Source organism: Staurois parvus, unplaced genomic scaffold, assembly GCF_062004578.1.
Source record: "Staurois parvus isolate SC_StPar_1 unplaced genomic scaffold, SC_StPar_1.0 ptg000365l, whole genome shotgun sequence".
Taxonomy (NCBI): Eukaryota; Metazoa; Chordata; class Amphibia; order Anura; family Ranidae; genus Staurois; species Staurois parvus.
The window spans coordinates 5652325-5676623 of record NW_028318161.1 but is presented as its reverse complement, the minus strand read 5'-3'; the positions used below and the strand labels follow the sequence as shown (position 1 = coordinate 5676623).

At 41.1% G+C, this 24299-nt stretch overlaps 1 protein-coding gene across 2 annotated transcripts in view; it reads left to right on the top strand.

The window, feature by feature from the left end:
* The window catches only part of LOC149456307 (carboxyl-terminal PDZ ligand of neuronal nitric oxide synthase protein-like), a 176492-nt gene that overhangs the window by 125213 nt on the left and 26980 nt on the right, over window positions 1–24299 (top strand). For both annotated transcript variants that reach the window (XM_089685237.1, XM_089685236.1), the window contains 2 exons: window positions 18080–18245; window positions 20151–20442. In XM_089685237.1, the coding sequence (XP_089541363.1) occupies window positions 18080–18245; window positions 20151–20442 (458 nt within the window). The remainder of the gene's footprint in view (window positions 1–18079; window positions 18246–20150; window positions 20443–24299) is intronic.

Genomic DNA, 24299 nt, shown 5'->3' with positions numbered 1-24299 from the left:
TGCAGAGTAAATCTAATTTTGCATATGGGAGGTAAGGTTTCTGTCCTCTGAGCAACTAAAGCTTTAAAGATGAAATAGAAAATAATTATTAGGAGGATACCTTACTTTAAATTCCAACATCGATAAGAGACTTTTATATAGAAAAGCTTTAGGTATCAGAACTACATTTCATGAAAACAATTTTAAAAAAATGTTAATTTCTACATAAAATTATTTCTTTAAAGTGGAAGTAAACCCACTTTTATATCTTTGCCTGCAGGTAAGCCTATAATAAACCTTTCCTGTAGGTAAAATAAATATCTCCTAAACGTGCACTGTTTAGGAGATATTCACTTTTTTTGACAGCCGGCACATGTGCTCTGAAGGAACAGCATACCCACGCCATTCCTTGAGAGCACTGTGCCATGGCCAAGACTCCTCCATGTATGCGTGGGAGTGACGTCATCGTGGCTCAGCCAGTCAGACGGCTGGAGCTTCCGAACCCTGAAGAAAGACCGGGTGAAGATGAAAGCCTCTGCAGCGGGGACAGCGCACTGCTGGAGGGCTTCGTTTTAAGGTAAGTCCTTCATAATGTGCTAGTATGAGATGCATACTAACACATTATCACATTAACTTGCAGGGGATTTTTTTTTTTTTTTCTCAAGCTGGGGTTTACTACCGCTTTAATAGGCTAAATGGCCAAACAAAAGCAACACACTTGTATATAGCCCCTTATGTCCATGAATAGTCTATATAGTGATGCATATAGCAGGTTTGCATCAATTATTATTGGTATCTTGTCCTCAGAAGAACACCTAAGATAATTCAAAGTTGTATTTTTGTTTAAATCCTAAGAGAAAACCACGCAGGTGTATAATATCACAGCTTGGCCACCAAAACACAGTTCAGTCCCTGTGTAGGGATTAGACATGTGCAGTTTGTTTAATCCCCCTGACAGAACACAATAGCTCAGTGAGGAGATCACTGTACTAGGATCAAGTAGTACGAGCTCCTCAGTTTTTGTTTTTTTTTGTTTTTGCTCAGCCCGCTAGCTTGAGCGAAAAGCAACTTACTATGCATACCAGGCTTTAGGGTGGTTTAATTGGCATAGGAATATCTAACATATGCGCATAAAGCTCTTTGTAAGCTGTGAAGCAGCCATGAAGTACATCACCCAAATCCAGGTATAGAGTCATGTGAAAAAGTATATACACCCCATGGAAATTGTTGACTTGTTCAACATCTTTGAATGATCATTCTTCATAAGGTTAACATATTTTCAAAATGAAATACGGGCACAGCTTACTGACCATGCCAACTATTAACGACACCCACAAAATCACACCCCCACTTTTTACATGCCCTCAAACAATTGGTCACAGACTTTTGCTACAAGAAACAGAGTTTAAGGACAAACCAATTTCAAATAAGAGGCACCAGGATATGCATGCATAGTTAGGAGAGGACACTTAAATAGTATGAAGAAGAAAACTTCTGGAGGCATGGCAATAATGTGGGTGTTGTTTTCTAGTATTACACTTGTAGTGTGAGAGTAAAACATGACCCAACATTTGTGTCATTGACAGCAATAGCCTCCTCCTGAGATCTAACAGCAAATGATCAAGTTAGTTGTAAAAGTTCCAATGGATGATCAGATAAGGTTGGCATCTGCTAACTGCAAGCAGTGAGATCTTGCCTACTAAACCACCTGCAGACATTGGAGTGTCCCCAGACCCTTAAGATGGCTAAACACCTCCTCTAACAAGCCCATCGATCTCTAATTGCAAATCGTCATCTAATTACAATAGATGATCCGATAAAGGTGTCATCAATTGCAATTGGGGGTAAGAGGGCAGCCTGCCAATAATGGGATGCCTGGCAACACTGCCAGAGCACCCCACATCCCATTTCCAATGGGTAGCTTTGGGGAATATGCAGCAAATCTGCTATTCTGCAGGAAAGACACACTTAGCCATAGAGAGACATGTGGCCTGAGCTGTGACAATAAATAATTGGGGAACATTCCGTGCACACAGGCAGCGGTGGTACATGGCACTGGCACCACCTAGGAATAGCTGGGCAGCCCAGAACCAGCCCTGGGACCTTTCTAAAAGTGCCACCTGGAGCTGCATGCCACAAATCTGCCCATAGATAGGGCTAACAACTGTAAAGCCAGCAGAGATACCATTGTAACAACAGTGATCAGCCAGTACTACTGGGAGAACCTGGGGCGCCATACATGGCTCAGCCCCCCCAGCCTCTTACGGACACTTCTTTTTGCCTTAGCTTGGAAGAAGAGGGGCAATCAAGGGGGAAAGGGAGTGGCCAGCTATGGAAAAATGAAAACCGAGGCCATGGTTGTTCCAAGCTGTACAGAAGGCGAGACTATGTTTCAACTGTCGGGGAGAGATAACTCCACCTGACAAGTCTGGCTTCTATCAGTGCTGGGTGCTGGAATGCACGGTGCTGCCACTCAGAATGTTACTGCTTCGGGGAACACTGTCAGGAATGCTTGTTTCCCAGGAAGAGACTCTTCAAATTGGGCACAGCAACGGCTTTTTCATAACATACCTCAATACAGGTTAAATTGGTGCAATCTCTTTTTTATTGTAAATGCATGCATTTGGATCCCAACGGTTGCAAGAGTTACTTGAACACCCCGTGATGAGATTTTGGGTTTTCATGAGGCTCCATTTAACATCAAATGATCAGGAGGGGGCGGGGCTTGTGTATAGTGACGTGGGAGAGCACGATGTAGGTACTCTCCGATACCTCTGACTCTAACCTCCCCTATCCTCTATGCTCTAGTCGAGTAACTATCTTCCTGGGACCTACCTGTGAGAGAGGTGGCCGGGGCTCTGGTGGTGAGGTAGCGGCCTTGTGGGACGAGAGCGGGTTCGGCAGTCATTCTCCCCGAGGCTTGCAGCGGTGATCCCCGGAAGGAGAGTCGGGTTGCCGGGGAAACGAAATGACGAGGCGGAACCACGTGGGTAGCCGCAAGGAAGCGCTGGGAGGAGGAGAAGCCGGCCGGCGTCCGGAGGAGAGAGCTAGAGACGCGGTCTGTTCCCCAGCTTACTCCCTAGTCCGCTCCTTGGATTTTCCGGATGGATGATGAACTCAACATCCTGCCTGAGCCCTAGCTGAACGAACTGAGATACCCTGAGGAACTCCCCTAAGGTAGGAAAAAATTGTCCGGAGAGACTGATGACAGGAGAGAGAGGAGGGGGAGAGAAAGCAGCTCTGAATAATTGTATAATGCTTGGTATGGCATAAAGGAACAGTGTGTGAAGTAGAGAAGGGGGGTTCCTAGGGGGCTCCTAGGGGGTTTGAAGGTATGGAAGAGTAAAGAAGATTAAATTAAATGACCCTAGAAAGTTCAAGCGGACAATTAAATAGTGGGCCAAATCCGGGTCCCTAATGTCTATTTGAGTTTTTCCGTGGTGTCTATAGAAGAGGTCAGAAGATATGAAGAATAAAAGTAAAAATAAAGGAAGCGGGTCCAAGGGAGCCCAGTCCATTCCGATTAAAAAGTATACGTGGGGAATGTGACCCCAGAAAGACCCCTAGAGATAAAGGAAAAGAGCGAATTGGAAATTAGTTTGGAAAAAAAGTCCTAGACTATCCCTAGGAATGGACAATACCAGTCAACATATGTTAGAAAATATGGAGGGGAGAGAACTTGAAAGGGAATTGCAAGTGCTGAATAAGAAAGAGATGGCAGAAATGTTTAAAAGCTTGGAAAAGTCAATAAAGCAAGAAATAGCAATGATACGGAATGATCTTGGGCAATTATTATACAGAGTGGAAGAAACGGAGGAAAAACTTAAAAATCATGCGCAAGATATCTCAGAACTTAAGAAACAGACACTGGAAATCAGGAAAGATCAAAAAAAATTGCTCTACAAAATAGAAGTTCAAGAAAATAGGGATAGAAGGAATAATCTCAGGATACGAGGAGTTCCAGAGAGTTCACAGGGGGAGGACTTGAAAGGGTTAATGAGTAAAATCTTAAACTCCATAATGGACAGACCTATCTCAGAAATGTTTACATTGGACGGTGCATTCAGAATAGGAAAAGTCCAACAAAGAAATGGTAGAGAAAGATCGAGCGACATAATTATCCAATTTCATAGGCTGAGTGATAAAGAAGAAATTTGGAAGAAAATTAAGGGAAGAACAAGTATCAAGTATGAAGAAATAAACATTCAAATTTTTGCGGTTTTAGCACCGGAGACATTCTGGAGAAAGAAATCTCTAAAACTCCTGGTAGATCAGATGAGAAAACAGAATGTGCATTATAGATGGGGAGTCCAGGCGAGCTTAATTGGATGGAAAAATGGACTCACGGCTATTCTGAGATTTCCTGAGGACTTAAGAGACTTTTGTGATAGACTTGACTTACAGAGAATAAAGTTCCAGGGTGGGATGAGGAAGAAGGAGATATAGGGGCTATGGGGAAAGAGGATTGGCAGCTAGTAAGAGGGGGAAAGTAGGGAGGGGAGTGGAGGAGAGGAGTGAGGTTTGTTTTTTGTTTTTTTTTCTCTCTTCTCTTTCCTCTCTCTCTATCTCTACGATGGTTTCTCTGTTCGAATGCTGTTCTTATTTTTAAGTGTCTGTGAGAAGTCCTTGAACTAGATGGATAAAGGGAAAGGAGGGTTGGGTAAAGGGGAGCCGTATATGGACGGAGTTCAACCCCAAGGTTTTAAATCAAAGGTGGGTTTTGGCCCACAAATGATTAGTAGGCAAACTTTAAGCCTAAAAAGGGGGAGGGCGGGGGTTGTGATGAGGATGGGGGGGTGAGGAGAGGGAGGGGGTATTAGGGTTAACACTCTGCGGGCTGGGAGGAGTTATGAGAGAAGTGGGAGAGGGAGTTGGAGAAGAGAAAGATGGAAGAAGTACAGTTTGTAACTTACAATGTAAATGGGTTGTATTGTCCTGGGAAGAGATTTAGGTTGTTTAGAGAGTTGCAACACAGCACATCTTCAGTGTTTTTTTTACAGGAGACACATCCAGAGATTGAGTCAAATGTTAGGCTAAATACTAGACATTACCCGATATGGTACTATGCAGATTCACCAATTAAAAGAGCAAAGGGGGTAGCTATAGGGTTCGCAAAGAATATAAGCTTTGAATTGGAGAATAGAATGACGGATCCTGAGGGAAGATTTCTGTTTCTGAAGGGTAAATTGCAAGAAATTGAGTGCACAATAGCTAATATATATTGTCCAAATAAGAAACCGGAGATATTTTTGAAGGGAGTATTGAAAAAATTGTTGGGTTTTAAAAAAGGCCATCTGATAGTGGCTGGAGACTTTAATGTCTGTATGGACCTGTGGATGGATACAACCTCTTCTGTGCAGAGGGAGGAGTTGATATATGAGTGCCAATTGGTGGATATATGGAGAATTGGGCACATGAAAGACAGAGACTATACCTCCTTCTCATATGCACATGAGACATACTCTAGATTGGACTATATACTGATGGAACATCGATTCATAGAGTCTGTGGTGACGTAAAAATTGAAGTAATGTCGTTATCAGATCATGCCCTTGTCACAATGAAAACAAGATGGGGAAGAGAGGTGAAGGGAGGCTTAATTTTGGAAGATGAATGAGGCACTTCTTCTGGATCATGAGATTGATCAGAAGATCGAGGTGGAAATCAAACGATTTTTTGAGGAGAATGATACAGGAGATGTTTCGGTGGCTACAGTGTGGAAGGCCCATAAGGCTTACATTAGAGGATTACTTATGGGGGCAAAAAAGAAAAAAGAAAGAGGAGAAAAAAATTAGCAGACTTCTAAAGGAAATATTTGATCTTGAACAGGTGCATAAAAGTAAAATATCTAAAGAGATAAGGCAGAAGATAATAAAAAAAGAAGAGCTAGAGACCTTGATGGAAGAGGAAAAAAAGGAGAGTCTTTAATAAAGTAATAAGCGAAAGGTACAGATGGGGTGATAGGCCTGGAAAGTACTTAATGAGAGCCTTAAGGAAAAAGAAAAATAGGAATTACATAGAAAAAGATAAGAAACCCCAAGGGTGAATTGGTTCACTCAACTAAAGAAATCGCTAGAGTATTTAAAGAATATTATAGTAAGCTGTATAATATCATCCCCCAAGATACTATAAACAATGTTGAAATAGTAAATGGTGAAAAAAGGACATACTTAAAAAACGCAGGTTTGCCAAAACTGAGTGAAGTACAATTGGACTCCCTAGAATCAGAAATCACACAAGAAGAAATAAAAACAGCATTAAAAAGTACTATGGCGGGGAAAAGTCCAGGGCCAGACGGTTATACTGTGAGATACTATAAAAAATATAAAGTGTTAATACCCAAACTGAAGATATATATGAACGCCCTGGGGGGTGAGATGGAAATGAGGCGAGAATCCCTACAGGCTAACGTAGTTTTAATTCATAAGGAAGATAAGGATGCCTCCCAGTGTTCAAGCTATAGACCAATTTCATTGTTGAATGTAGATACTAAATTGTACGCAAAGGTATTGGCAAACAGTCAATCAAAAAGCTCCTATACAGCCACAAAACACTACCTCCTCCCTAGGAAGTGAATAAACTATTAAATATACTTTTTGTGATGAACTTCCCAATAATCCCAATCTATCTCAAAATTTCAATAATCCCACATAATCCAAAAGGTGATGATCAAATCTATACTAAAATAATAATAAATCACCCCTCCAATATATATTCAAAATCATCAAATGTACCAATCAACATTAAATAAATAAATATAAAATAAAATGTATATAAAAAAAAAAAAAAAAAATGTCCAAATCACCAAAAATAGTAATAATAATAATAAGTGTCCAAATCACCAAAAAAATATGTAATATAAATAAATAAATGTCCAAAATCCCAAGAAAAACAAAAACAAAAAAGTTCTTTATGTGTTCAGTGAAGCAAGACGATTCTCCAAACAATGCCTTGTTATCCTCAAAAATAAAGATAAAAATATATCATAGTGTAATATCCTCAAACATATATATATGCTTCACACAGTGCAAAACTCAAATCACACCAAAAATAGTGAAAAATCAATAAATCAAAAATAAACGTGAGAACTCGTGATCACTCCAATCTCAGGTGAATAGTGATACTAGGTACCAATATCCTATATACTCCAGCCAAAGTAGATGCTAAATACCATTACCCTCATATTCCTATCTAACAGTATATGCCTGAATATACCATAAGAGGGTAATGGTATTTAGCATCTACTTTGGCTGGAGTATATAGGATATTGGTACCTAGTATCACTATTCACCTGAGATTGGAGTGATCACGAGTTCTCACGTTTATTTTTGATTTATTGATTTTTCACTATTTTTGGTGTGATTTGAGTTTTGCACTGTGTGAAGCATATATATATGTTTGAGGATATTACACTATGATATATTTTTATCTTTATTTTTGAGGATAACAAGGCATTGTTTGGAGAATCGTCTTGCTTCACTGAACACATAAAGAACTTTTTTGTTTTTGTTTTTCTTGGGATTTTGGACATTTATTTATTTATATTACATATTTTTTTGGTGATTTGGACACTTATTATTATTATTACTATTTTTGGTGATTTGGACATTTTTTTTTTTTTTTTTTTTTTTTTTTTATATACATTTTATTTTATATTTATTTATTTAATGTTGATTGGTACATTTGATGATTTTGAATATATATTGGAGGGGTGATTTATTATTATTTTAGTATAGATTTGATCATCACCTTTTGGATTATGTGGGATTATTGAAATTTTGAGATAGATTGGGATTATTGGGAAGTTCATCACAAAAAGTATATTTAATAGTATTGGCAAACAGGTTGAAGGATTTAATGCCTGATTAGATACATGGGGATCAGGTGGGGTTCGTCCCAGGGAGAGAAGGCAGAGATAATGGGTTGAGATCATTGTTGCTCATTCAGAAAAGTAGAAAAGGGAAAACCCCGGTGGTGTTGTTGTCAATTAACGCCGAAAAAGCATTTGACAGAGTGAACTGGGGATTTATGATGAACACCTTGGAAGCACTAGGGCTGGGAGTTAAAATGAGAGAGTGGATTGGAATGTTATAGAGGAGGCCTTCAGCGGCTATTATGGTTAATGGAGAAAGGTCGGAGTTTTTCGGGATGTCAAATGGAACAAGACAAGGATGTCCATTGTCCCCATTGTTGTATGTTCTATCTCTGGAGCCTTTGCTGTCTACAATAAGGAAGAACATAGATATAAAGGGAATACGGATAGGAGATAGAGAACACAAAGTAGCGGCCTATGCAGATGATTTGATTTTCTATGTGGGAAATCCTAGGATAACACTCCCAAATTTAATGAGGTTATTGAAGGAATATGGGGAGTTATCAAACTTAAAAATCAACCCGACAAAAACTGAGATCGTAAATATAAATCTTACAAACAGTGAAAAAGATAAGATACAAGAAGAATTTCCCTTCGTATGGAGAGAAAGAGAATTAAAGTATCTAGGGGTAAAACTTTCTGCTTCATATAAGAATTTGTATAAATTAAATTATATTTCACTATTAAATGAGACTAAAGAGGAATTAAAGAGATTAGGGGGAGGAAACCCGTCTTGGATAGGACACATAAATCTGATAAAAATGATAATTGTGCCCAAAGTCTTATATAAATTTCAAATGGTTCCAATCAAACTTCCGGAGGTATATTTTAAAAAACTTTAAAAAATGATAAGATATATATGGAGCAACAAAAAACCTAGAATTTGTTATGAAACGTTGAGTAGAAATAAAGAGGGGTGGTTTGGGAGTACCAGACTTTAAGAGATATTATAAATCTGTAATAATGGTGAGAATTTTTGATTGGACACATAATCCAGGGAAAGTTGGGTCAAAATCAAAAATACACTGAGTGGAACGAACCTAAGTAGGATCATATGGGTGCCCGCACAATATAAGGGCTTGGATGATAACACAAGTTTGTACACTTTAAATGTTTTAAGAGTTTGGAATATAATGCACAGACAGAAGGGGTGGGTTTTTAATTCAGGGTTAATGCCACTAAGGAACACACAGCTTTTTGCTCCAGGTTGGGAGCGTATCACAGGAAAATGGATTATAAAGGAGGATGCGCAATTGAGAGATATAATGGTGGGGGAGGAATTGGGATCATTTAAGGAGTTGGAAAAGAAAAAAGGAGATATTTTCAATAGGATAGATGAGTGGCGATATCACCAATTGAAGCACTTTGTTGGGAGACTCCCAAAACCTTTGAGAACTAGAAAGGATTGGAATCCATTTGAAAGGTTGTTAGATTCACGGGGAGATGGGAAACATGGAATTGTAAAAATATATAAAATTTTCACTGATCTAGACAGCAGCACAAAACCGATGTATATAGAGAAATGGGAAAGAGATTTGGGGATGGAAATAGATGAGGGGAAGCAGAAGAAAATATATAGATTAATTCATGAAAATATTAGTATGCGAGAGGTGGAAATAAATTACAAGTGTTTGATAAGATGGCACATCACACCGAAAGTTGAAAATAAAATGAATGGGGAGATTTCACCAATGTGTTGGAGAGGGTGTGGAGTGATAGGCACGTTGTATCATATATGGTGGGAGTGCTCAAAAATACAAACATTCTGGAAGAAAATAGTTCACTTAGTGGGGAGAATTACTGAAATTAATATTAGATTAGACCCAGAGGTTTGTCTTTTCCACAATACAGAGTTATCAGTGAAACTATATAAGGATTCAGGTATATGGTATTTACTAAGTGCAGCGAAGAGTGTGATACCCAGGTTCTGGCAAAAAAAGGAAGTGCCGACAGAAGAGGATTGGGTAGTTAAAGTGAATCAGATTAGTGAGATGGAGAAACTTTATTACATGCATGTAGATAAAATGGGGGCATATTATGCAAAATGGAAAAAATGGGAAGATTATAAAGGGAAGGTGAAATATATGAAGATATAAAATCCTACTAGATATACTTTGATTGCTTTCTATAGCGAGGAGGTGGGGAAAACGCAGAGTGGTTGGATTGGAGGAGGGTGGGTTGGGGGGGGGGTGGTAGTGGAAGGTAGATGGGAAGTGGGGGGGAATAGGGATATTTTAGGGAGATAATTATGGTAGTAAAATTATATTGTTTCGTTTTTTTTTTTAATTGGAGAAAATGATTGTAAAATGAATCTTGTTGAAAATCAATAAATATTTATAAAAAAAAAAAACATCAAATGATCAGCTCTTGGGTTGAAATTGCTGGGTAGGCCAGTCCTGGACAAATCAGTGGTGGTTTGAACTATATACCGCTTTAGATTATTTTCTCTGCAGTTGAATGAATGATTTCAAATTACTTGGCTATTTTTTTTAAATCCCCTGCTAGACTCATAGGCAACCACAATATTCTTTCTAAGGGCTTTATATATTGATCTTGTCATGATGAAACCATATATGTTAATAGCAAAGAGAACAATGGACACTAGATATCTGAGGCTTAAATAAGACAGGTTCCAACTGCATACTTCCTAAGGTGGTTCCAATCTTTGGCACCTAATCTAGAACAACAGATTCTAATTTCATGAATTTGCAGTGATGATAAATGTAGGGGGTGTACCTACTTTTTCCAGGTCACATTTTTGTTAGTTTAGATCAACGGTCTCCAAACTTTCTAAACGGGTCAGTTTACTATCCTTCAGACTTTAGGGGGGCCAGACTGTGGCCAGTGAGAGTAGAAAATGCCCCAGCATCAGTAGGAGTAGACCACGTCTCAGGCTTGATGGTCAGTAGGAGCAAAAATTACACAACACCTGTGGTCAGAAGGAGGAGCACTATGGCCCCATCATTGGTAATAGTGGGATTAATTATGCCTTATCATTGGTGCCAGTGGAAGGAATAGTGCCCCATCATTGGTGTCCACAGAAGAAATTGTGCCCCAATGTTGGTGTCAGTGGGAGGAATGGTGCCTTTTCATTGGTGTTACTGGAAGGATTAGTGTCTCATATAAATGGGAGGAGCCGGATAAAAGGAAGCAAAGGGACACATCTGTCCCGCAGACCGCAGTTTGAAGACCATTAGTTTAGATCATGAAAACGAATACACCATGTCTATTTTATGTGTCATTTGCTCAAGTATATCTTATTTATCTGTAGGCACTATGTGAATCCAGTTCTAATGTGTGCCGGTTCAAATATGTTCAAACTGTCAACAATATACATGGGCTGTACTTGCTTTTTAACATGACTGTATGACTTGAAAACACCTTGTGCCGTGTGCATTTCTCCATTCCAGGTGTATGTCTTGTAAACCTCATATGCTCCATGCATAAAAAGCTAGTAAAAGTCCACCAGATGAAATATCCCCTATTCGGTGAGAGAAAAAGCACCTGTGGGTGTCATCCATGCAATAAATCTCTGTTCTTAGTAGGTTTCTATGTGGAAACTTTCTCAGTTGGAAAGTAATGCCACTGTATGTGCTTCTAGTTTTAAGCTAGGTCTTCCTGTTGCAGGTTAGGCACATCACCTTGTCTATACGTCTCAGCAGCGATGGTGACGTCGTCTATGCTTGCAGCAAATCCCTATGTGAATGTAATGCATACCACACTAGAACACAAATGCAAACAATAACTGTACAGAGAGCAATTCTTTATTCAGGATATCTGGGTGGTGCCCTATTCAGGAAGCAGTCCGCTCAGGTTCTGGATGACAATGTAGCTTGAACCACCCACACCTTGCAAAGGTTTAACTGATCCTAAACCTTCAAAAGTCATGTTTGAAATAGATTCATCCCTAGGAGTATTTAGGACTTTCATCAGACTCAGCTAAAGGCGGTATTAAACCCAAACACAAACACAAACATTTATTATATTGCAGCTTAACAATTCTTAGTTGTGATGGCTCAATTAGTTTGTGATATGGCCAGTAAGTCTGTTGTTTTTCAACAGACCAAGCTCTCCTGCAAATGTATAAGTTAAGAGGGTTGAGACGAACCCTTTAACACTTACAGAGGTGCTTACAACAATCAGCTTTTATTTATGTAAAACCTTTATCCCAAAAGAAAACAAAATGTTACTGTAACAGCAGTGTGAGCTAGAGTTCAGCTTCAATTTGTTAGTGTATCTAAATCTGCTAGTCCATATAACACTCCCAGAATGACAACTCTGCTGTCTGCTGTGCCCCTATGCACCTTCATCCACAGTGGAGGCACTTTAATACAGGAGGTGTGTTGCTGGCCAGATCATCAGGTGAGAACAGAGGGGAAAAAAAGCCTAAAAAAGAAAGAAAATGTAGCCACCATATCTAATGGGGATGGTATGCAAACTACCTGTGATGCCAGAACCTTGACTTGGGGTAATAGTCCCTGGAACCTGATCAGATTGCTGGAAGACGTTCCTGAAGGCTCTTTCAGATTGTATGGATCTTCTCTCTGAAGAATTGGTTTACCATCCTGCTTTACGGTCTCTGGCTTTAATGGCATAGCTTTTGAAGCCCAGGTCACAAGGAGCAGAGGCATTTCTGAATGATTCCCACAATGCTGAAGGCACATGGAGGGTGTACTTCGTTTGTTATGAGGCCAGAGACTTTCACCCAAAGAAATTCTCCATGGGGGGTTACTCTGCCCAATTTACTGGCGGTTCTGGACTCCTTTGCTGCTCTTTCAGGCCTCTATGTCAATCCCATTAAATCTAAAGCCGTGTCTATTACCCTTTCCCCCACGCTGCTGGCAACTCTGAAACAATCGTTTTCTTTTCAATGGCTTTCAGTCTTGCCATACTTGGGGATTAAGATCACCCCGTCTTACGAAGGACTGTATCAGGCTAATTTCCCCTCTGTCTTTAAGGACTTGACGGAAATGTTGTCTTCTTGGGCTCATCTTCCGCTTTCATGGATTGGTAGAATTAATTTGATCCGTATGACTTCTCTCCTAAAATTATTATGTGTTTCGGGTTTTACCGATCTCTGTCCCTTTGCATATCTTATGCATTCGGAAGCTTCTGTCTTTCATCTGGGGCTCCTCACGCACTAGAATTAATAAAAGAATTTTATTTGCCCGTAGGAACGAAGGTGGATTGTCTGTCCCGAATCCTCATGCATACTATTTAGCGGTGAATATAGCTCCACTAACCCATAGCCCAGCAATGGGCAAACTACGGCCCGCGGGCCGTATACGGCCCGGCGGACCTTTTAATCCGGCCCGCGGAGCGTGGCAAACATTGGCTGTCAGGATGTAGGCGGGGCAGCATGACGAACTCCTCTCCTCTCACAGTCCGCCCTGAAGACCGGAACGGCGCGGGAACACGGCGAGAGGAACGCGCGGAGCAAAGGTAAGTGAATTGACACAATATGGGGAATGAATTACTATAGGGGGGATGAATTACTCTATGGGGGATGAATTACTATATGGGGGATGAATTACTATATGGGGGATGAATTACTCTATGGGGGATGAATTACTATGGGGGATGAATTACTATATGGGGGATGAATTACTATGAGGGATGAATTACTATTTGGGGGATGAATTACTATGGGGGATGAATTACTATATGGGGGATGAATTACTATATGGGGGATGAATTACTATGGGGGATGAATTACTATGGGGGATGAATTACTATATGGGGGATTAATTACTATGCTTACTATGGGGGAATATTACTATACTTACTATGAATGGCATGGTAGTGGCTGGGCCGGCCAGCAGCTAGTCCGGCCCCCGGGTCCAATATATGAACCCATTGCGGCCCTCAAGTCAAAAAGTTTGTCCACCCCTGCCATAGCCCATCTTCACGTGTCTTGCAATATTCCCTTGTGGGCCACAGTGGATCTGAAGGACTCCCACCCAATGCCACTTTCTTCTTTGCCGTGGCTCCCCCCTGTTTATCGCCCTTCACATCTTAGTCTGACATTAACACATATGCTTCGACCTTGGGACTCCATTAAATATTTTGCTGGTCTTATTTCTGCTCACTTACCCTTGATGCACCTATTCCGCAACCCATTGTATCTCCCGAGCCTTCACAATCCTGGGCAGTTTGTGGTGGCCAGCCCATGGCTTCAATGACGTACACTCCATGATTTCTCCTACCTAGATACTCACTTTTGCCACTTTGCGTTCTTCACGTGATATCCCGTTGAGGGAACATTTTAGCTACCTCCAACTCCGTCACTTTCTTACTACATTATTACGAGCCCATTCGGGTCCCTATAGGCTGACTCCCTTCGAAAGTCTTTGCAGGCACGGGCTTCATGCGCCAGGCTTGTTCTCCCTTGTCTACTCCGCTGTCATTTCTTATAGGACACCCCTGGTTCGCTCTTATCAGCATTGGCAATCAGAACTTGGGGGTTGTCTAGATCAGCAAGACTGGCGGATCATGACTCAAGCATTGTCTAAATGCTCGAGGAATGTTATTATACTAGAAAATGCCTACAAAGTCCTTTTATAGATGATATTATACGCCTACTCGACTGGCTCGCTTTATTCCCTTGCTTTTGGGGTTGTCAGCAAATAGGTACCATGGCCAATATTTGGTGGACTTGCCCCAATGTATGCAGACTATGGATTAGGGTCTATGCCCTTCTCCGCACTATGCTACACACAGAAAGTAAGCGTAACCCACATGAGGCACTATTATTTAAACCACTAGTAGACCTACTCCATCCTGAGCGGCAGTTAGCATTGCATCTATTTATGGCTACCAAATTGACGATCGCGAGAGCTTGGAAAACCCTTCTTCTTAGCTTTGAAGCCGTTAAGAATCGGATTAATTTTATAATGGTTAATGAGAAGCTAATAGCTATGCTGCTAGACACCCACACTAAGTTTCTGCAGATCTGGCATCCCTGGATTGATGTGGCTCAACAGTCTAGATTTGACTAGACCCTCCTGTCGATATAAGATTCTCCTGATGCGATCCCCTGGAGCCCTTTCTTTGTCTTTACTATTCTTGTTTCTTCTTTCTCCACTTTTCTCTTTTCTTTCCTTTTCTTTCTTCTGTTTCTGTCAGTTTTTATGTTCCATGCGCTGATTGTGATACCCCTAGAGAATTGTGCCTGTAATGTCTTATACACCGGTCGGACTTTCTCCAGAGTCCTTGGTGTAGAGTTCCGATGTGCGTCCAGTGAGACTTCATGCTCCGCTTTTTCTATCATCTGTATGTGACTTTCGTGACTATCCTTGGTCTTTGCCCACCAGCTCATTGGTTACTATTTGCTGTTAACGTAATTTATAGGGTTTCATTCCATCCTTTTAGAGATTGTGTTTTTTTACTCCGTTTCTCTCCGTTTTAATATTTCAGTGCATTTGTTATGTCCTTCATCAACAGAATTGTACACCTTACTTTTTGTGTGTCAATGAGCTTGTCACTGACTGTTTCTTTATTGTTGTGCTGTCTATAATAAAATTCATTGTAAAAGAAATTCTCCATGGGATAAATACTGGCCTGCGATCCTGTATCAGAGAACACTGACCTCCCACTAATTATTTGTATGACGTTGGTCCCCCTAGGTGCTCCCCTGTGACTCAGTGGGATCTAAATCTGAACTTTTCAGGGTTTCCAAAACTATTCTTTAAACCATAAAGTTGCATTCCTTGTTGCCGTCACCACTACCAGGTGTATGTACCAGCAGCTTTGTTCTTTAACCCTTTTAAGTCTTGCACAACGTCAAGGTTGTGTTGGGGCCCAAGAACTTTTTTCCTTCTTAAGGTGGTTTTGACCTTTTACGTAAACCAGGATATTGTTCCTTCATCTGCCTGCCTGACTCCAATTCATCAGAAGATCTCCCCTCGTTGCCTAGATGTAATGGGTGTTGTGCAGGTATGCCTTGCAGACACTGCTCACATTAGAAAGACAAACTCTTTGCCATTCCTGGTGGTCCTCATAAGGGGGAACCTGCTTCTTGTTTTGTTTCACTATGTCTCTGTAGCTTAGACAGACCATTATCAAGCTTATGGTTCAAAGGTTCTGGTTTTACCCTTTCCTGTCAAGGAACCCTACTAGATCTGAGTGCTTCTTGGACTTTTTGACATCAAGCAACTGTTTTCCAGATTTGTAACCTGATTTGCCACCTGGTCTTCTGTTCACGTGTTCTCTTTTACAGGTGGATGATCAGGTGTCTTCTATTGTCTCTTTCAGGCATTCAGGCAGCCATTTGAGCAGAAGGCAGTCACCAGTTCTATGGTTTTTAGGGGCCTGTTAGTGTTTTTGCTGTTTCCCACCCTCATTTGGACTGCTTTGCAACATCCCTACTGTCTTTGAATCCCTGTGTCCCTCAATGAACACTAAAGAAAATTGGATTTGTGCATTTACCGTAAAATCAGTGTAATACAATTCCCACCCCTCTGTCTTTGGTCATGCTCTTGGTACTGATTTTCTACAGCTCTCTAATGGCAGGTCACGTGTACCCCCAGCATATAGTATATTCTACAGCTCCAGATACAGTATACAGTATGTATGTCTCATAGCTGTGCTGGGTGACATTGATCAGTTTGTGAGCACTGTCTCCCCCTGCTGACCCACTGCTTTTACTGCAGTGTTCAGAATAGCTGCATGTAGGGAGATAGGTTGTGTTGGGTGAGACAAAAATAAGAGGATATGGCTCTGTCAAAGATGGGCCAGAGTGTTAGGAATAAATATCTATCCTTTTCACAACCTGTAGAATAAAGCAGCACAAAACATTTAGAATCCTGTATGGCAGACAGGTGTGATCTTGTGCTATACATCTCTCCCGTCTGTCTGCTATACATGCCTCCTCTGAGAGCTAAAGTGGAAATAATGGGGAGGGAAATGATCACATATTACATGCTGTGCTGTTTTGCAGTTAGTGGAAAGGGACTTTGTGTTTATTGTCATTGCCCTAAATTCCTATGTAAAACCCAGTTGTTTCCCCCAACTAACATGGGAACTACAGAGGAAGGCTGGGCATTGTAGGGGATCCCCACAGTTTGCCACGTTTTCCAAATTGTCACCCAGGCACCAGTTAGGCCTGTTTACATGGGCCTAGCTTGCAACTCACGATCCATGGTGGATTGTGTTGTCAGCAGTGTCTGGCTTACGGTTATCATGTGATAGAGAGGGGATATGCCTCCTTCCACAAGCCCATTTGCAGAGGGAATTCAAACGGAAATGCCTCTTCACCGGGCCACAACCACATAGATTGAACTTGGTTGCGGCACGGTCCCATTCTTCTCTGTAGGGCACAGGGTCAGGTGGGATCACCTGCCAAATATGACATTCCCTATTTTTTTTTTTTTTGCCAATGTGTATGGTGCTGTCTGGGGGCCATTGTCTGGTTTTGACATGCAGCTTGAGCAACGTAAGAAAAAACAAAATGTGTTTTAACCTCCTGTTTTCTCCACTTTTTGGTGCTCATGTGAATGGGGCCTTAGGAAAAGTGTACTAAGAAAAATACAGGGGCAGACATTGTAGGTCCATTGCTAACTGTTTAGCCAGCCAGGCAGTTAGCTTACACAGAACATGCAAGAAGTCAAATTAGTATGAAGACAGAACTAATGAACTGTTATTTCTTTAATGGCATCCCAACATATCCTTTGAATCAGTATGGCAGCCAGGCAGTTAGCATTTTTAGAAACACACAGCATTGGCAGTTAAGGTATTCTTTCAGCATAGGCTTCCCTGAAAGCATCAGGAATGTACTACTCCATTTGTTCAGGGCCTTAGTGACCACCCAGAGATACTTGCCTGTAACATCATGAATCCTCCCCCTCGCTCTATGGTCACAAGGATAGTGCTGCCTGCATTCAGTGATCCCTCGCAGAGAATATTTCAGTACTAAAATTCTTGAAGCCTAGATCAGTATTTTGCAGAACAGTTTCCACAAGCTTCTTATGTTTCTTCCAGCTCTATTTTAGGTGACTGGGCTGTACATTTAAAAAATTGTGCAGTGGAAAATATAATTAAAGTGAATAAAACTTGTAGAAAGTAAAGATTTAGGGGTGCCAGAATGGTGTGCACCATAAACTCCTACCTGCTAATGGGTATAATATGGGACTACATTACATTCAGTGGGTATCTTTACCATTCTTCACCCCTCTTTCTTGTCAGACCTTCTAGATAGAAATTGCTCATGGTGTTCTTTATGAATTTCAGGTGCAGCTCCTGAAGGACCAGCTTGCAGCAGAAACAGTTGCACGCATTGAATCTCAGGCCCGAGTCCGCCAGCTACTACTGACCAATCGTGACTTGTTACAGCACATCTCGCTGTTGGTGAAACAACTGAAGGAGCTGGAAATGAGATCAGACCTGAAGTTTTCTGGTAAGGGTCAGTAGATTGTAATGTTAGACAAGAGGTGGAGTTTATTATGTAGACTGATGGATATAGTCATGCAACTAGGCAGGGCTGCGCTTATCTGATGTCCCAGACCTGACACTTCCAGAGGAGCAGAAAATTGAAGGTAGAAAATCTTTTAAATACATTTTAATAGCAATTTACTGCACTAATTCAGCTTTTAGTGTAACGGTTCTTAAGCTCCTATTTCTGGAATGTCATTGGCCTGGAAGCTGTACATGTACATGCCATCAGGTGTAATAAGACTTACACAATATACTTAAAATTATACTGAAATTAAAGCAAACAGGTGCATTATAAGGGTGTATTTAACCACTTCAAGTCTGGACACTTTCACCCCCTTCCTGTCCAGGCCAATTTTCAGCTTCCAGTGCTATCACCATCTTTGACTGATAATTGCGCAGTCATGCAACACTGTACCCATATGAATTTTTTTGAAACAGATAAAACTTTATTTTGGTGGTATTTATTCACCACTGGGATTTTTATTTTTTTGCTATATAAATGAAAAAATCCAAACATTTTGAAAAAAAGTGTTTTTCTTAACACTTTATAAATAAATCTTTCTTCATAAATCGTGGCCAAAATGTATTCATCTATCTTTTTATTGAAAAAAAAACCCAAATTAGTTTATAACCAAAAATTATAATTTTTCCAAATTTTTCTACTTTTTTTTTTTTTACACTGATTGCTTTTACACACAAAAAGGCTGTAAAAGCAATAATTTCTCCTTCTGTTTGGCTGCATTCTTGCAGCCATTGAGAAATACTGTGAGAGCTGTGATTGGTCACAGCTTGTCACGTGGTACAAGGCTGTTGTGAATAGCCTTGTACCATGTGACCTCTGTGATCATTCACAGATTTCACTAGTAGTAAGCAATGATGTCAGAAGTGACATCTTGCTTACTACTATTCATGTGATCACTGATTGGCCAATCAGTGATCACATGATTTGGACCTCACACAGAGGTCCTGTACAGCGATCGGTTTCCGGAGGACACAGCGGGCACCGGATCGCAGCGCCGTGCTCTGCCAGAAAACACGCACAGGCAGGTAAGCAGGAGGACGTTTATAAACAGCCACCGGCTCCTGCCATTTATGTACATGGGCCGGATGGGAAGTGGTTAAAGGTGCACTCCACTGAAACGTGGAAATTGCACCTTGAGTAGCACACAAGGAGTTTGACCCAACCAGCTACAGTTTTACTGCACCAACCTCCACACTGCCTTATGTCTGTGTGTCTGTGAGCTGCTGGTCTGGGAACCCCTGCTTGTGATGCAGGAGAATTCCTATGCACATCCACTGCAGGCTGTTTTATGTATTGAACTGTCTGTTCTAAAATGTTCCTCACAGCTAACAATCACATCTGCCTTGGAAGACTGAATCTGAGAGGTAATTGGTAAGAGAACACACAGACTCCAGAAGCACATCCCCCCTCCCCTTCCATGAGTCTGTCTCTGTAATTTGAATGCAGTGGGTTATAGAAAGCTCAGATTAGTGTAAACTTAGTGGTTTAGCACAGTTGCAGTGTTGGATGTTTGCACTCTTTCCCATGTGTCACATAAGTCATTCTTTCAGAATATTCTTTTCTATCGTTTAATAAATATCTTTATACTGTATGGCAACAACGCATTCTTTAGAAATTTACAATTACAAAATAGTAAAGGAATAACACAAAGGTGGGGCCTGTCCACAAGAGTGTTCATTTTAAAGGGTAGAGGATGTTAGCCAAAGAGAAATGTTTGTATAGGACATACATACAGCAGAGGATATCTGTGAGGATGCTGTCCAAAGCCAGTTGAGTTTATGAGCTAATTAAAATATATAAACTGGACAAATTAATTCATATTTTTTTATTTTCTGTCTCTCACAGGCAATAATCACTCATTACATAATTTGGCCATTGCCCAGTCTCTCTCCCTGAACCTCAAGAACCTATACAGCCTGGAAATAAACCTTCCCACCACCTCCACACCTGCCCCATTGCAAAACAACTCTGCCGCCACATATGCCATGAACAACATGGGTGGTTCTTACCTCAATCTTATCAACCTGGAGAAGGAAAACGACCCCACAAGGGGAACTGATGAGAAGGAAGTGGTCAGTCGGAAGGTGGAGGGGTCAGAGGTCACTGAGGTTCCTGCAGACCAAACTGAGGAAGACAAGTAAGTGAAAACGAGAACCATTTGTGCACTACAGTTTCACATACCCTCTGGGATGTCAACACAGCAGCTTCTAAGACCTGGTTTACACAACCTGCGTTTTTTGGTGCTTTTTGCTGAAATGCACTACAGTCCATTTAACATGGTTTCCTATAAGACGTGTTCTTATCTATGCTTATTACAGCCTCTGCTTTTTTGGAAAGGGTCAGGGACTTTTTAAAATGCAAAATGATGCATTTTTGGTTCCATAGACTTCAATGAAGATGCTGGAGAAAACACATGTGGTGCGTTTTTGGCACATTTTTTATGTTTTGCATTTTTAATCTGCCGAACAACAAATTGGCTCAAAAAAAGCATAAGAAACGCAAAATACATAAAAAAAAAGCATGTGCAAAGACGCACCTCAAAAAGCACTGCAGAAACTGATCAAAAGTAAACTGCATAGGTGTGAAGCAGGCCTAATCAGTTTAGAGAAATTGTGGGCTTTTGTTTAATAACAAAAATGATTTGCTAAATTGCATTAGCAAATGTCAAATCATAAATTGTCTAACTGATTTGGTAGCTGAGGGTTATCGCACTGTGCATATAACTAGTTTTATATAATTTACTGAATATCCTTCTGTGGGGAAGGATGCTCAGTACTGAACTGGACAACATCAAAACCAGAACATTTTTCATTGGACACAATGGATACTATACAGTTTATGTCCACATGAACATAAGCTTGTGGTCAAATGAGCGATTGTGCTAAACACTGAACTGGTCCCCACCCAAGGTGAGCTCATTCATATCTGTTTTTAAGGAAAAACTCTGCATTTATATATCATCCATTTTACCTCAAGCAGGAGGACACAGTATCTGCAGTAAATACCGTACTGTACTGTATTTCATATAATAACGGTGTTAGGATTTAAGTACTGATCAAGGATGTGATCAGGGCTGCCATCAGGTGGGGACAGCCTATACATATGTGGGGGGCCCCGGGCCCCAACCAGGGCCGTTTTTTACGTGCTTTGGCAATATTGGTGTACTGAGCAGATTTAATGATGCAGAGGAGGGCAGAGCTGTGGGCAGATCCCCATGTGTGCAGGGAGGGGGTGGGGCCCGCTGTCAGGCAGGATAGCGGTGGATGGCAGCAAAATGCATCTTCACCTGTGTGAACAAAAATTATTTCACCGGCCCTGAACTTCTCCCTTGAACTTACGCTGCCCAAATAGTTGCGACTTGCAAGGATTTTCAGTAAGCTGTCCAGAGATGGCTGTGTCCCGGCTAAGTCCCAAAAATCAGAGTTGTGGGTACAGCTGCAGCCCTGTCTGCTTTCTCCTCCAGCTTCTGCACCATACCCCACTGCTCTGCCTCTCTGAGGTATCAGCCAACAGACTTCAGCAGGGCAGGCAGTTTGAATACACTCCATGGAAGTGTTGGAGCTGTGGGGCTGCAGAGAGGGAGGTGAGCACGGGGACCAAGAAAGGACTGTACACGGAGGTATTTTACCTGGAACAGGGCTGTACTGAGGGTGCAGGAGGAATAAAAGCATTACAGAGGGAGGGGTTATATTATATACAAGGAGAAACATATGCAATGGCTGCAGATGGAAATGACTTAAAGGATGAGTGACAGCTCTATGCGTGGCTAAAAGGGGATTACCCATTAACGCCGATCCTTCCAGACCTTTATAATATGCCCCCTCTGTTTAGCAGGATAAATAAAAAGTTTATTAAATAGGAAAATGAAGAGTAACAGTGAAGTGCTAACCCAGAGCAGCCACCAGTTTCTTGCAGTTTGGTGAAAAGTTTTACAGTTTTCATGATCTAGAAGTGGATGCTTTGTATGGATGTTGCATTTCTTTCATCACCCATTGGAGGGCTCAGCGTTGTATTCTTTAATGTGTGGATTTATCGCTGCTCTAAAAAACACAATTCAAAAAAGGTGTCAGCTCCTTCTAGTGGGTATACCCTTGTACCTACTCAGTAGCTCTGTTTGTCACAAACAAGATTTCCCAGCTCACTTACCAGCTAGCCTGTAAAAAAAAAAATAATAATGTTCAAAACAGAGGGTTTAGATGCACACATTTGCAAATACAGTCATGGCCAAAAATTTTGGCATCCTTGCATTTGTGCCAGATATGCAGCATTTCATCCAGAAAATTGTTGCAATTACAAATGTTTAGGCATTCTCTTGTTTATTTCTTTTGTTTGTATTGGTATGACACAAAAAAGTGGAGAAACAAAAACGCCAAATCTGACACATTCCACGCAAAACCCCAAAAATGGAGTGGACAAAATTATTGGCACCTTCTCAACATTTTAAGAAATAATTGCATTCCAAATTTGTAATTCTCCTGTAACTTGTAATTAAACTCCCCTGTATCAATTAACAGGTGATAACACTAAGTAAATCACACCAGCAACCAGTTAAAATGGTGAAAAATTGACTCAACCTTTCTGTGCTGTGGTGTGTCTCTGCGTGCCGCATGGAGAAGAGTAAGAGCAGCAAAGAATTGTCTAAGGAACAAAAATTGTGGAAAAGCATGGACAATCTCAAGGTTACAAGTCCATCTCCAGAGATCTTAATGTTCCTGTGTCCACTGTGTGCATTATTGTCAAGAAGTTTACAGCCAATGGCACTGTAGCTAGTCTCCCTGGATGTGGACGAAAGAGAAAAATTGATCAAAGATTGCAATGAAGGATTGTTCGAATGGTGGATAAAGAACTTTGATCAACTTCCAGACAAATTCAAGCTTACCTTCAGGCACAGGGTACAACTGTGTCAGCTCGCACTATATGTTGCCATCTGAATGGAAAGGGACACTATGGTAGGAGAACCAGGAGGACCCCACTGCTGACAAAGAAACATAAAAAAAACAGATTGGAGTTTGCTGAAACTTACCTGAGGAAGCCAAAATCCTTTTGGAAGAATTTGTGCTGTGGGCAGACAAAACAAAATTACAGCTTTTTGGAAAAGCCCATCATTCTACTGTTTTCAGAAAAAGAAATGAGGTCCTTAACCACTTACTGACCGCAGATAGCTGAATGATGGCTTCACTGCGGCCTGCCAGTTATGGGAGGGGGTCATATGACCTCCTCCCAGAACTCTCTCTCCTGCGCGCCCCTGGGGGTGCACACCCAGCGATCTCCATGATCGCCGTGTCCTACGGACACAACTGATCACGTGATATGGTAAAAGGCCAATCACAGCGGCCTTTTAGCACGTGATCAGCTGTGTCCAATGACAGACTGATCACCGGGAAATGCAATTGCCAGTTATCGACTTACTTTCCTCACGCTATGACAGTGTGAGGAAAGTACTGCCGAGAACTGTCAGTTTTCAGAGGAGGGATTGGCACTGATCATCAACGCACATCAGTGAAGGAGAAAAATTATCCGTTTGTAAAATTTTATAAAAGAAACAAAGAAACTTTTTTTTTTTTTTTTTGCAAATTGTTTACTTTTTTTTTTGTTATAGTGCAAAAAATAAGACGCCCAGTAGCGAGTAAATACCACCAAAAGAAAGCTCTCTTTGTGTGGAAAAAAATGATACAAATTTCATATGGGTACAATGTTGCATGACTGCGCATTGTCATTCAAAATGCGACAGCGCTGAAAATTGGCCTGGTAAGGAAGGGACTATAAGTGCCCGGTAGGCAAGTGATTAAAGAAAAGCATACAGTCCCTACAGCCAAGCATGGTGGAGGTTCACTGATGTTTTGGGGTTGCTTTGCTGCTTCGGGCACTGGATGTCTGGACCGTGTGCATGGCATCATGAAATCTGAAGACTACCAAAGAATTCTGGGGTGCAATGTAGGGCCCAGGGTCAGAAAGTTGGGTCTCCGTCAGAGGTCATGGGTCTTACAGCAGGAC